Here is a 14,722-nt window from a genome sequence, read left to right as displayed (position 1 = left end):
TTCTCTCCGCTTTTGAAACATTGTGGGATTCCCACGACACCCGACGACTGAGAAAAATGGATGGTACTTTGTCTAGCATCTTTCACATGCATACACACAGCTACATGTTTGACGTGGCTGGAAAACATCCCATAAAATCAACATACCAAGGGATTTCGGACAATTCTATCCTCACAGCATTGTGGGAATAGTTTGGAGCTAGCTGCATCCTCTTTCAATTTGGTTGTACACCAGTGCACGAAGCAAGGTCCATCAAGACATGGACTACAGACTTTGATGTGGATGAACCCGACTGGCCTGTACAGAGTCTTGTCCTCAACCTGCTAGAACACCTTTGGGATGAATTAGAGCGGAGGTCTTCTCGTCCAACTTCAGGGTGACCTCACAAATGTGGAAGAATGGTGAAGAGTTCCCAGAAACACTGCTAAAAATAGGCGGCCCAGTGGTCGAGTGGTTGGCGCTTTGACTTCGCAGTGCAGAGGTCGTGGGTTCGATCCCAGCTACGTTTGCATGTTCTCCTCGTGGGTTTTCTCCGGGTACTCCAGTTTCCTCCCACGTTCCAAAAACATGCATGGCAGCCTGATTGAACAATCTAAATTGTCCCTTGGTGTGAGCGCGGATGGTTGTTCGTCTCTGTGTGCCCTGCGATTGGCTGGCAACTAGTTCAGGGTGTCCCCCGCCTACTGCCCGAAGACAGCTGGGATAGGCTCCAGCACCCCCTGCGACCCATGTGAGGATAAAGTGGTTCAGTAGATGGATGGACTCCTAAAACTAGGAGGGGAGGAGGTTGCCAGCGGGTACTAGTTAGCCCCAAGGACAATATGAATAGTGCAAGGGACTGTTCTAAAAACAGTCACCAGAATATTATTTTTTTTAAATTCATTTCAACTTACCTCTGTATTTAAAAATATTTTGTCAAGACAGGTTCGTGAATACTTTTGGTAATTTAAGTGTGTGTGCCTCCTGGAGTCAATAAGGATTCGGAAACACCGCTTATATTGTTAAAATACTTTAATTGTGTTTTCTCCAAAGACTGAGAGGAACTTAGTCATGACGTGCGTGACATTGGACGCAGGCGGCCATGCGCAGCAATAACACACGACATAATGTCTCACTTTGTACGTTTTCTAGGGACCAAACAACTTGTTTTGTTTTTTTCCCCCCTTCATTTTATCGTACCACAACTTGCCGTGTATGATCGCGCTTACCACTGTGTTAACTTGCACTCGACTCCTTCGTATCCATTTAAAATGACCCGATTCTCCGCTTCTTTCTCGTTCGATGATCAGGAAAAGCAAATGTCGTATGACCTCCTGTCCACGCAATTAATATGCGATCTTTGGTCGATGTGAGCCATCCGTGTGTGCTGTGCGTGGAGAAGCGGAGAAACTCGGCTTGAAGAATGGGGAAGAAACAGAAGAAATCCGGGGAGGACAGGTACAGAAAGCATCCGCGGGGGGTCGACGCAGGCTTTGCCCTCGCTGACACCCAGTGGCACTGAGCGCCACGACGAAAACGTGCGCGTTTGCGACCCAGAGTTCCTCGGTTAGCTTTAGCAGCTAACGAAAGCTAACCACGAGTTGGCTGCGAGAGTGGAGGCAGGTACGAAGTACATTTGGAAATAGGGCATGTTAAATGTTGGCCATATAGCCAAGGTGGTCACGCTTTGTGCTCTTCGGCCGTTCACAGCCGGTCTCGGCGCTCTGCTTGTGCGTGCTGGCTGAAAGTCGGTCATGTTAGCCGGCTAGCATCCAGCTGGCTATCAAACGAACCCAAGAGTCCCCTAAAGATTACAGTGGCACCTTTATCTACGTGGCTAATTCATTACGTGGTCATTGGTTTTTCCAGCGTACCAAAAAGCACCATAACATTTTTGTTTCATGTTTTTTTAATCACGAAAAATAGCACCGTTTGGCTAAATACAATCATTTAAACTTTAATGAAGTCTAAGTGCAAGCAAGGTGACAGTCACACATTAGTACATTTGTGTCATTTAGTGACCCTTTAAGGGGAATGGCATTGTAGTGAGTGACGTCAGTACTTGGTGTTGTCCCGATAAGTTTGCTACTCCACCAGATGTGCAGCAATTCATTTTAACGCCCCCTCCAAGAAGAAAATATTTTGCGCCCTCCCCAACTCTCCAATGCGACTGTAAAAAGTATCATTTGTCAATAAATTTGTTATAAGTAAATCTGTGCCTTATGAACATTCAAGAGAATAAAAAAGATTTGAAGTAAATCAATTTGCCTGAACGATGAGAAGGGACACTGCCACCTACTGTTGTGGATGTGCAATTACACTGACTATGTGAAGTTGCCTGACACTGGCGCATCCAGATCAGGACAAATGTTATAAATGAAGAAAATTAAATCGACATGCTCTTATTCAATATTTTGCATTTTGTCCACTTAAATTGATCACTTATTAGTGATCTCTTTACGCCATTCCACACGTTAGTTTTTGTATTAGTTTTTGTACGTCAAGTTCAATCCTTCTGTAATAAAATGGCTTTAACAAGGTACAAAGCCCAGAAAATGTCAAAAAGTCAGATTTTACATTGGGGAAAACCCACAACATGCAAAAAAAAAAGGAAAAAGGATTTACGCAGTATTATTTTCTTCATTGCTTAGATAACACAGCCGAAAGATGCAAATATGAAGTAGTCATTAAAACTTAGGCATTTAACATGAGTTTGAATGGAATTGTTGAATTCTGAGCACAGCCACATGCATCCCCGTTAATAGGTGGGTGTGAGCACTTCCTGTTCAGAAAATATTTTTTGACCCATTGTTCCTGAATTCTGTCGTTGGGAAGCTGTGAATACACCTGTTGCCATTCCTACAGCAGAATAATAGCTTGAACTAAACAGGCCCCAGATTTAACACTGAGTCGGTGAATTCTGCTCGGGACTTGGCGAGTCAGCAGGGCGCGCTCTTGTTCCGACGGCGGCACCGCAGAATGAGCGGGTTTATGCCCCCTTTGCATGTGTTTGTTTGACCGGCTGATTTTGACTCCCATCAGCGCTAAAGATGACGACATCGATGCTCTGGCGGCAGAGATCGAAGGAGCTGGTTCTTCAAAGGAGACAAAAGGAAAGAAAAAGAAAAAGGGAGCCAAGAAAGACGACTACGAGTATGTGACGCTGTCATTTCCCCCGGATCTCGCCCCTTCTTCACTCAATCATCCCTAACATGTTTGTTTGCCGTTGCAGTGAGGATGACATCTTAAAGGAGCTGGAGGAATTATCCTTGGAGGCACATGGTGGACAGGGGAAGGTAACTCACTCCAAAAATGCTCATCACATTTTTCAGTAGGGTTGCAATTGGAAGCCTCCCGTGGGAACGTATGGGAGGAGACCAGGAATTTCCAAAATTGGCACTTGGGCTACGAATAGGGAACTTAACTAAAAAGTGGGATCCTTTTTTTATTAAATTTTTTGGGTAACAGGAGTTTGCCCGCTCATTTTGTATGTTTGTTTTTTCATTGTGTTAGGTGCAGAAGTTTATTTTACGATGAAGCTTTTTCTGCATCATGCGTCTTAATGGTCATATGAGAGGACCGGCATGTTGACTTCAAAAAACGGTCTATCAGCCCTGCGTGCCAAAGGGCACTTTGGTATCGGCGACCGATGGGAGTACCCGATACATTGAAATCAGGCCTCTGATACCTGGCATCGGTACTCGCGCAGCCTGATAACCAAACCACAAAACTTGTCTTTACATGCCTGTGAATGTTCCCCTTCATCCAGGTCATTTTACTCTCACCTGAAAACGTTGCCTTACGAAAGTCTGCTGGCTTACAGCTAACGCTTCGCGCAAGACGCCTTTGACAGGCGAACTCAGGCTAACTTGCATCAACGTTGCAGCAGTAGTTTCAAACTTTAAACAAATATTTGAACACACTGGTGTGGCAACAAATACATATAGCAAACTGTATTTTTATTACATTTATTTATTTTTGTCTGAGTTGAGCAGATGATTGTGAATTTTTGAATGGGTCCAGTCAGAGAGAGAAGTAATATTGAACCCAACATTCATGAAATAATTAACTGTCCGGTTAAATACTTCAAACTTCATATACGCGAACACCATTAATGTGTTGAAATGAAATGTCACGCTTTTCAATTGGACTTTTTTTGCGATGAATCTGGTCTTTATCCTGATACTTGTCGATGACAATGATACCTTTTCAGAATAGCCCGCCTGCATTTACCATGGAAATCATCCTTTGCCAACCGCCTTTGTCACAGGACGCAAGTGCGTCTTCGCTGAGCTGCCTCCAACTTTGTTTTTATGCAGAAAGACGTCGTCCCCGTGGAAAATGATGTGGACCCTCCGAAAGCAGAGAAGAAGAAAACCAGGAAGGGGAAAGTGCAGGATGCCAGCCCCGAAGAAGTGGAGGGCAATCAACCTGAAGGTGCAAATGATGAGCTGAGGAACGGACAGCAGAAGAAGGTGGGACAGAAAAGGAGCCATTAGTCATTTAGTCTTAATTAAGAAAAAAAAAAAGAATTATTATTTTGGTTACAATTCTGATTGTCGTCGTTAAAACCTGCCTGTCGTTAATAATGTCAGTGTTGCACCTCAAGGTGGCGCCCGCTGCTCCGTCCGAGTCTGATGAGGAGAGCGGCTCGCGTTCTCGTTTGAAGACCAAAGGAGGTAAGAAAGGCGCCAAGAGGCCTTCCGGTTCCGACGAAGATGACGACGACGACGACGAAGGCGCCGCCAGAAACGCGAAAGAGGCTGAATCCGAGGAAGATGAGGAATTCAGCTCTCGGAGGGACAAAAAAAACAAAAGCAAAGGGAAAGCCGCAAAGAGCGAGGACGAGGATGAACAGGAGGGGGACAGCGGCTTCAAGATGAAGACCGCCGCGCAAAAGAAGGCGGAGAAAAAGGAGCGGGACAAGAAGAAGAAAGAGGAGGAGAGACTCAAGCAAAAGAAGCTGAAGGAGAAGGAGATCGGCGCCGATGTCAAAAAAGAACCGGAGAAGACCCCTGCGGAGGCTGCACCCCCGCAGGCGGTCCCCGTAGCAGACGCGGATACGGACGAGCAGGAAGGAGCAGAGGCGGCCGGTGAGGGTAAGCTATCCGCCGCCGTGCTCGACTCCCGCGCGCAACGAAAAAGTGAGCCGAGTTTGTTGCTGTTTGATGCCTCAGATGACGGTGACAAGAAGAAGAAGGACAAGAAAAAGAAGAAAGGGGAGAAGGAGGAGAAAGAGAAGGAAAAGAAAAAGGGTCCGAGCAAGGCCACGGTCAAGGCCATGCAGGAAGCTCTGGCCAAGATGAAGGAGGTGTGCTGTTGAAAGCGTGGGGAGGGGAACAACAGCGCTGGGTGTTGTGGTCCTCCGACAGCAGATCCCTCTCTTCTCCTCTGTAGGAGGAGGAGCGCGCCAGGAAGGAGGAGGAGGAGCGAATTCGAAAGCTGGAAGAGCTGGAGCAACAAAGGTTGGAGCAGGTAAACGCCACACAACCCACCTCCACTATCGAGCCCGCTTTGCACGCGATGTGCCGATGAAGCACAGGCGTTCTTGATCTCCACTTGGGCGTGGCCGTTCTACACTGGAACAACATTGATTTCTTTTCGCTTGAAAAGGGGCGGGGCCTGACACGGCGAGTGACGTAAGAGTCAGCAAATGAGCGTGTACAGCCGTAGGCGAGAATAAATGAGGTGGCATTGCATTCGCTCAATTAGCTTCGACCTGATGTTGGCAAAAAATGACGCAAAAAGTCCCCAAAAGGTCGGCGAGAGGCAGTGTAAGTCAGCAAAACAACAGCGAGTCACATAGAGCAACATATACGGTACTACATGGATGTGTTTACTGTACAGTAATCCCTCGTTTATCGCGGTTAATGGGGACCAAAACCACCCGCGATAAACGAACCGCGAAATAGCGAGGGATCACTGTATTTCATTATTCATACACTAACCTAACTTAAACATGTTTAAATATATTAGTCGAGAGCACAGGTGTCAAAGTCAAGGCCCGGGGGCCAGATTCGGCCCCCCCACGTAATTTCAGGTGGCCTGCGGGAGCAAATCATATGTGTCAACTTTCATGATTTTTGCTGAAATCTGTACCGAAATGTCAAATTGTCATGGCTAATATATAACGTTGAGATTTTGCACCGGCCCTCCGAGGGAAGCCGTAACTCCGAAGTGGCCCGCGACAAGAAATGACTTTGACACCCGTGGTATATAGCATTAAGTCATGTTAATTACTACAAACATGCATGTATACCATTAAATTTGGCCTTATAAATATTATTTATACTCATACACATGTACATATACAATAAATGAGGGATTACTGTATTGCCGTTGTTTTTGCTTTGCAGGAGACAAGTTGCACTTTCTTCTTCTTGCGGTGTCAATGATTTTGCTTCCGCTACATTTTTTTTTCCATCGTTTCAGCCCCATAAATTCCATTCGTTTTTATTTTAAGGTCACAAACAAATAGCTGTAATTCATTTCACGGTCTCTCCGCGTAACTCACGTTTTACCCCCCGACACCCGGCAGGAGCGTCTTGAGCAGGAGCGCAAGGAGAAAAGGAAGCAGAAGGAGAAGGAAAGGAAGGAGCGTCTGAAGAAGGAAGGGAAATTAATGACCAAGTCCCAGAAGGAGGCTCGGGCTCGGGCTGAAGCCACGCTGAAACTGCTGCAGGCTCAAGGTCTGTTTTGCAATCGGCTCGATTCTCTCTTGTGGTTGACGGTCAGCAGTTGCTTGCCCCTGTCATCAGCTGATCTGTGTCGCTGTGCAGGAGTGGTGGTGCCATCCAAAGACACTGTGTCAAAGAAGAAACCGGTTTATATGGACAAGAGGAAGAAGAAGCAGCCCATCACTCAAACTCCTGAAGGTAGGCTCAACAAGTTCGCTATTCAGCTTTTAGCGGGTGGTGTTTTTTTTTTGTTTTTGTTTGTTTTTTACCTGCGGAACCTCAAGCGAATAGCTGAAAACTCACCTATTTGCATATTATAGCCGCTCATAGTTCCTGCTGCGTTCATAATTTCAAGTCTTGTCTGCGGTTCAGTAATTGCGGGTTGACTCCATTGCGAGTTTTCATTTTCCACCATAACTTCGTCTGATGAAGTCTTGCATTGCTATTTGACGGGCTTCGAGCTTATTTTTCTTCCCTTCTCAGTTGGACCAGCGCATAAATGTATTTCTTGGGGAGGGGTGGATTGTTTTTGCGAAACTGAGACCATGAACTTTATAGTGGGGGGGTGCTCCTAAATTCCCATTCAGGCGATACTCTGAGAATGCGTGTGTTCGGAGAGCCAGAGCACGCTCCCCTCTCATTCATATCCACTCAGTAGTTTGTGCTTGAACAGTTTGCACCTGGACCGCCTGACACACTGGCTGTCGTGTCCCCAGTTGGAGTGCCTACAATGTACACCGGTATTCTTTTTGGTGCACTCGAAATAACGGAACAGCACATTTGAACACTCTGGCTTTCCCAATAGTGCGCTCAGAGCGTATTTCCGAAAGCGCCTTGGAACTTATCGCCCCCAAAATCTCCCTTCCCCTCTCGTGGCGTGATGCATTCTGGAAATACGGTCCGATCGCACCGCTTCACTCGGAGCGTCGGGGAAACTCTGAACCTTGTTCAAGTGTGTCGTTACTCAGAGTGTCCCAAAAATCGAGCCGCTTCAAGGAAAGTGAACAGCGGTGTTCATCAATGAAAGTGAGCGCAGCGTCTAACTAACTACACAGAACAGTGTTCATGAATTTGTTTTCTGTGCAGCAGAAACGTCGGCGGTGACCTCACCAACATCAGAGACGGCAGAGCCGATTGCCCCCGAGCCGGAGGCAGCGACGCCGCTAATAGAGCCAGGTGAGAGGTAGGAGGGTGTGTACGCGTGGAGCATCGACAGCGGCAAGATTTAACTTTGGTGCCAAAAATGTTTTAGAGGTGAAGGCAGATTTCGCCGTGGACGACTGGGAGGCGATTGCCAGTGATGAAGAGAAAGGTTGGTGCTGACGCATGCTTGGCTGGGGGAGTCTCTGCCGCCCGTCGCGGCTACTCATCGTTTCGAGCGACTCTTTGGCAGAGTTAAAGAAAGTCCACATCGAGGTGAAAGAGGAGCCAGTCGGCCCGCCTCAGCCCACCGGCAGCGACGAGGAGGAAGAGGACGAGGAGGATGAAGAGGACGAGGACGACGACGAGGAAGAGGACGAAGAGGAGGAGGAAAGCGAGGAGGCGCCAGAGGAGGAGATGGCGAAGGGCGTGACGGGAGCTCGGGGGAAGAAGCAGCCGGCGAAGGAGAGCGACGACGAGAGCAGCGAGAGCGACGACGACGACAGGACCAAAGAGGAGCGTCTGTACGATCGAGCTAAAAGGCGCATCGAGGCGAGTGTCCCGAGAGCACCCGGGGGAGCGAGCGCTCCGCTCTTTTTCACTCAATTCTAACCGGCGATTTTTGTCCCCGTAGAAACGCCGAGCCGAAAACCTCAAGAACATTGACATAAACCGGCCGAGAGCGCCGGTCGTGTGCGTGCTCGGACACGTCGACACCGGGAAGACCAAGATCCTTGATAAGGTGCACACTTGGCTGACTTGACACTATCTTTGACTTTTCGCTGACTCCTCCACCGCTTCTGACAGTTGCTTTGGTATTGAGCGATCAACCGGACGGCCATCGGTAACGTAGCGGTTCGCGTAGCTCCGGCGAAGCGCCATTGCATCGTGTCGCTTTCTGTCAATGAATTGGGATAATCGGGTCTGTTGCAGGAAATGATACAATTGAACTTCATTGGGGAGAGGAAAAGAATTACCGTATTTTCCGCACTAAAAGGCGCGCCTAAAAAAAAAGCCTTCCATTTTCTTAAAAGCTCACAGCGCGCCTTAAAATCCGATGCGCCTTGTGTATGGTCATTACGGTAATGTGTCGACCGCCAAAGTGGCTCATTGCTCGAGACATGCTGACAACGCAGAGTTCAAACTTAGGGCGATCGGTTCCACAGTTGAACACGGAAATAGAGCGACGGCAAGAGAGTTCAACGTTAACGAGTCAATGTTATAACTTCCTGTTGGTTAAGTGAACTGTGTCGCTGCTTTATTAGATACGTTTTACTGACATCTGATCGTTCTGTTGGCGTCTCCTTGAGCATAGCTCCATCTAGTGGATGCATTGTAGATTGCGTCTTATAAGCGGCCCTTCCCAATATATGAAAAAAATGACAAAATAGGCCATTCGTTGAAGGTGCGCCTCATAATCCAGTGTGCCTTTTAGTGTGGGAAAAAAACGGTTATCTGTCTATGCCAGCCACATATGGGTGACGGATGGGTTTCTGGTGATTGACCTGCTTCTGGTTCGGTTTGCTCATTCCCACAGCTGCGACACACCCACGTTCAGGACGGTGAGGCAGGAGGGATCACACAGCAGATCGGAGCCACGAACGTCCCGAGAGAGACGATTGAAGAGCAGACGAAGATGGTGAAAAATGTACGACCACGATGACACGCGCACATACACACACCTACACACATATACTCCTAAAGACGCAACCAGGCAAGGCAGGCTCACATGAAGACACAACGTTGTTTGTGCACATGCAGTTTGACAGAGAAGGCATGAAGATTCCTGGCATGTTGATCATCGACACACCGGGACACGAGTCGTTCAGGTGCGTGTTTGTCCAAAGTGATGAAGAAGCGATTGGAGCTCTTGTGCGGATTGCCAAACAACAGGCAAGAACGATATCGCGTGGACCGAACGGTCCGAAGTGCCTAACGCTTGTCTTGTACTTGATCAGTAACTTGAGGAACCGAGGCAGCTCCCTATGCGACATCGCCATCCTGGTGGTGGACATCATGCACGGTTTGGAGCCTCAGACTATCGAGTCCATCAACCTGCTGAAGGAGAAGAAGTGTCCCTTCATCGTGGCGCTGAACAAGGTGACTTCCCGCCAGCCGTGGCGTTGCGTCGGTGTCTCGGTGAGAGTGGCTCACGGCTCTCTCCTGCTTTGCAGATTGACCGTTTGTACGACTGGAAAAGGAGCCCCGAGACGGACGTCTCGGCGACGCTGAAGAAGCAGAAGAAAAACACCAAAGACGAGTTTGATGAGAGGGCAAAGGCCATCATCGTGGAGTTCGCTCAGCAGGTGAGCGGCGGCGCTCTCGATTCCGTTTCCAAATGAGAACCTCGGACGGACTTTTGCGAGCAGAGTCTTTGCCCATTCATTCGCCTCCCGAAACGGAGGCCGGGCTTCACCGGTGCGTTGTCTTAATCCGCCGCTCTTGACCCGCAGAGTCTCAACGCCGCCCTCTTCTACGAGAACAAGGACCCCAGGACCTTCGTGTCGCTGGTTCCCACGTCGGCTCACAGCGGCGACGGGATCGGAAATCTCATTGCGCTTTTGGTCCAGCTCACTCAGACCATGTTGGCCCGCCGGGTCGCGAGCTGCGATGAGCTCAGGGCTCAGGTCATGGAGGTAAACGAGTCGATCGGACGCAACTGAAACCACCGCGAAGACGGACGGACACCCGGTGATTTGTGTGTCAGGTCAAAGCCTTGCCTGGCATGGGCACCACCATCGACGTGATCCTGATCAACGGGCGTCTTCGGGAAGGCGAGACCATCATCGTCCCCGGAGTGGACGGACCAATCATCACGCAGATCAGAGGGCTGCTCCTGCCGCCTCCTCTCAAGGAGCTGCGGGTCAAGGTAACCTGAACTGATAACTAGTGGTGGACAATGAAGCTTCGTGAAGCACTTGTGTACGTTTTTGACTCCTCTAGAGGGCACACTTGGTTTAAAGATGGAATTTTAATACATTTCCATTGCACTAACCTTTATATTTAAACCAAGAGCACCATCTAAAGGTGTCAGAAAGTATCACTGGTGCTTCATGAAGCTTCGTTTTCCCATCATTACTGATAACCTTCATATTCAGTTTTGACCCCAACTCTTAACTCATTCAGTACCAGCCAATTCTGGACCAAGTCTGAAAAGACGTTTAAAAACGTCTTTGGGAGTGAATGAGTTAAGAGGCATTACGATCCAAAATAAAAGTGGTGGGCCTCGCCCGCCAATAACAAAAAAAGGAGTCATGGATGACCCCGGGCCCCCCAAAAAAACACCATAATTTCAAATTCATTTTCTATTACGCTTAAAAATAAATGTCTCACAAATTATTAGATTTAAAAAAAATGCACCAGCAATGTATCGCGTGTATTACTCAACTTGGACACTGATGACTTTTTTCTTATTAGCCAAGAATTGAGCACCGTTTTGTGACATCTGAGAGGAATGGAGAATTTTTTTAATTAAAAAAAAAACAAAAACACTTTAATAGACACGATTGTAAGCTGATCAAAGGCATTTAATTTTGTGACGCATGTTACTGTGCCCATTTGTGTCATAATTCTTCAGGATTTTTTTTTTGTTTGTTTGTTTTTGAATCTGTAGAATCAATATGAGAAGCACAAAGAGGTCTCCACATCTCAAGGTGTGAAGATTCTCGGAAAAGACCTGGAGAAGACGTTGGCGGGGCTCCCACTGCTGGTGGCACACAAAGAGGACGAAATACCTGTCCTCAGGGTAGTCCACTCTCCCTCCCAACAAACACACGCACACACACACACGCACGCAAACCTAGAATCGACACGTGATATCAACTGCTGTTCTTTAGGATGAACTCATCCACGAGCTCAAACAAACGCTGAGCTCCATCAAGCTGGAGGAGAAAGGCGTGTACGTGCAGGCGTCCACACTGGGGTCACTCGAGGCTCTACTCGAGTTTCTGCGAACATCTAAAGTTCCCGTGAGTTCTAGTCATGTTCTATTATGTCAGCGGTCCTGAAACCTTTTGGGCCCCGGTTACACATTCTGAAATATTTTAACCCGTGCGAATGTTTGCGTGCGTGCGCAGTACGCCGGCATCAACATTGGTCCCGTCCACAAGAGGGACGTGATGAAGGCCTCAACCATGCTGGAGCACGACCCGCAGTACGTCCACCTCTCCTCACCTTCCCGCTTGAACGCGTTAGCGATGTCGCAACTCTGATGTTGCCGCGTCGCCGCAGGTACGCCGTGATTCTTGCCTTCGATGTGAGGGTGGAGCGAGAGGGCCAGGAAATGGCGGACGCTTTCGGCGTCCGCATTTTCTCTGCCGAAATCATCTACCACCTTTTTGACGCCTTCACCAAGTACCGCGACGACTACAAGAAATCCAAACAGGAAGAGTTCAAGTAAGGCCGCGAGCAGTTTGCCGCTCGCCTTTGCCGTATGGCCGTTGACGGACAGCTCGGCCGTGTTTCGTTTGTGTTCAGACACGTGGCGGTGTTTCCGGTGAAGATACGGATCCTTCCTCAGTTCATCTTCAACTCCAGAGATCCCATCGTCATGGGCGTCTCGGTGGAAGCTGGCGTCCTACGGCAAGGGACGCCGCTATGCGTTCCCAGTAAAGGGGTGAGTCGCGTTGCAAAGAGGTGTCAAGTTTCTGGGTCTTTTCTGGGAGAATTTAAAATGGGGGATTTTACAAATGTTCCATCTGGCTTAACCGGGCAGCACCGTATGGTGGCGGGAAACTGAACACGGGTCACTTGTCTCAATAAGCAGCACCTACAAATAAGAGGCGTCGAGCTATTTATTCCCAATGTAAGTTCACTGTCAAACTAAACATAAAACTAAAAGAATTGCTCTTTGTCTCATACGACCACATAGCTAATTAGCATCTGCTGTGGTTGCATGCAAACGGTGCAGCCACACGGGGGCCGACGCTCAATTTTGTAGATTCCTGCTCTATTCCCATCTAGTCCTATGGAAAGTTTCCAAATTTGAAAATTCCTGGACACCCTCCCATTTGGGGGCCGTTTGTGTTAACATGGTCAGATGTTCTCGTTCATGACTTGTTCTTGCGCGTCGCAGTTTGTGGACATCGGTGTGGTCACCAGCATCGAGATTAACCACAAGACGGTGGACAGCGCCAAGAAAGGTCAGGAGATCTGCATCAAGATCGAACCCATTCCTGGCGAGTCACCTAAGATGTACGGCCGCCATTTTGAGGCCACCGACATTCTTGTCAGCAAGGTGAGTCCGCCTCAGACCGTTTTTTTCTGTCATCGCGGTGACCGTTAGTCAGGGCAAAGTAGGAACTGCTTGTAAGTGTGGAGGTCTCGCTTCCTTTCAATGAGGGCGGTGCGGGCCACGTAAGCATGGGCATCTGACTAATTTGAGCTACTACAGGATACATTATCATCAGGACATCCATTTCGTTAACTTTTATTTAGAAGTACTCCAACTCAAAAAAATCCAATTAATCAAAATAAACGCTGCAGCAAAATGTAATCGTCAGAGCTAAAGGCTGATTGAATTGACATTGTTCCAGATCACGCGGGCGTCCATCGACGCGCTGAAGAACTGGTTCCGGGACGACATGCAGAAGTCGGACTGGCAGCTGATCATGGAACTGAAAAAGACCTTTGAAATCATATGAGCAGTTGGCACATCAAAAAATGAGGCACCTCTCTTCCTGTCATGACACGGAATGAAACGTTTTTACCTGCGAGAACACTCTGGTCCGGTGTGCCCCGGGTGAAATAATGCCACGCTGAAACATTTCACTCTCAGTATCCCAACGTGCCTGTTGTCTTTCTTGTTCTCTGCTCCGATTCGTGGCTGCCGTTGCTTCCTGTCTCTACCTCCAAACAGATGAACGTTGACGAGTTTAACCAGCCCCTACTCTTTGGGTCTGCCGAGGTGCGTTCCGGGGACCGTACGACACACAAGGCGAGCGGCAGCGGCGACAGTCGCCGGTTACAAAGACAACTCCGTGTTGATACTTTTTTTTTTTTTGCGGTGCGCTTTCTTGGCCATGTTGGTGACGAGGGTCGTGGACAAAGGACGACCCTCGAAAATGTTTTACTGAAGTGCTGATGTAATAAATTCCCATGAAACTTGAACGGTGATCGGGTATGTGTGTGGCTGTGCGTTGCTTCTCAGTCAGTCGGCCACCCGGAAGGTGAAAGTGCTACCAGTTTATTCGAAATTCAACTGGAAATCGAAATGCATGACACATCCTCTTTTCAAGCACGAGACGGCTGCCTTGTGACATTGTTTTGCCGATGATTAATGGACAATGTGATGTCGTGTACCGCTCGGAGTGGTAGTGGTGTTTTAAAATAAGCCTCACTCCCAATACAGTAATACTGTACAGTACTACACATTTTAGAGTGACCAATTTGGATCGTGGCAATGCATTTTTGGCCGAAATAAAATGACCATGTATATAGTAAGGCGTTTTTAGCCCAAAAAAACGACCATGTATAGTTAGGAATTTTTAGCGTCAAAAACGACCATGTATAGTAAGCGTTTTTGGCCGGAAAAAAACGACCATGTACAGTAAGGCATTTTTAGCCCCCCAAAAACGACCATGTATAGTCAGGCATTTTTAGCCCCAAAAAACCGACCATGTACAGTAAGGCGTTTTTTGCCCTAAAAAAAACGACCATGTATAGTAAGGCATTTTTGGCTGAAAAAAAAGACCATGTATAGCACGGCGTTTTTAGCCGAAAAAAAATGACCATGTATAGTAAGGCATTTTTAGCCCCCAAAAAATGACCATGTACTGTACATACAGTAAGGCATTTTTGGCCGAAAAAAATGACCATGTATCGTAAGGCATTTTTGGCGGAAAAAAAAACGACCATGTAAAGTAAGGAGTTTTTAGCCCAAAAAATCAACCATGTATAGTAAGGCGTTTTTAACCCCAAAAAACGAC

The 14,722-nt window shown here is 47.8% G+C and overlaps 1 protein-coding gene across 2 annotated transcripts; it reads left to right on the top strand.

Moving 5' to 3' along the window:
- The first annotated feature begins 1,340 nt into the window (after window positions 1-1,340).
- Window positions 1,341-13,904, top strand: eif5b (eukaryotic translation initiation factor 5B). Of its 2 annotated transcripts, none has more exons than XM_086112321.1 (26): window positions 1,341-1,437; window positions 3,022-3,132; window positions 3,212-3,275; window positions 4,299-4,454; window positions 4,589-5,078; window positions 5,157-5,290; window positions 5,377-5,454; window positions 6,518-6,668; window positions 6,759-6,854; window positions 7,746-7,832; window positions 7,909-7,968; window positions 8,050-8,348; window positions 8,431-8,538; window positions 9,334-9,444; window positions 9,558-9,625; window positions 9,755-9,896; window positions 9,971-10,102; window positions 10,250-10,432; window positions 10,504-10,665; window positions 11,410-11,541; window positions 11,633-11,764; window positions 11,873-11,949; window positions 12,027-12,191; window positions 12,273-12,411; window positions 12,871-13,032; window positions 13,331-13,904. In XM_086112321.1, exons 1-26 carry the CDS (start codon window positions 1,403-1,405, stop codon window positions 13,436-13,438), a joined length of 3,582 nt encoding a protein of 1,193 aa, XP_085968447.1. In that variant the 5' UTR covers window positions 1,341-1,402; the 3' UTR covers window positions 13,439-13,904. The 2 variants fall into 2 exon arrangements, with proteins under 2 accessions (XP_085968447.1, XP_085968439.1); XM_086112313.1 differs by having other exon boundaries at window positions 7,743-7,832.
- The last annotated feature ends 818 nt before the right edge of the window (window positions 13,905-14,722 follow it).

This window comes from Hippocampus guttulatus, chromosome 1, assembly GCF_054856545.1.
Source record: "Hippocampus guttulatus isolate MCC_2025c chromosome 1, RoL_Hgut_1.0, whole genome shotgun sequence".
In the NCBI taxonomy this organism is placed as follows: domain Eukaryota; kingdom Metazoa; phylum Chordata; class Actinopteri; order Syngnathiformes; family Syngnathidae; genus Hippocampus; species Hippocampus guttulatus.
The sequence above is the reverse complement of the archived record's forward strand: the minus strand, read 5'-3'. Positions and strand labels throughout refer to the sequence as shown.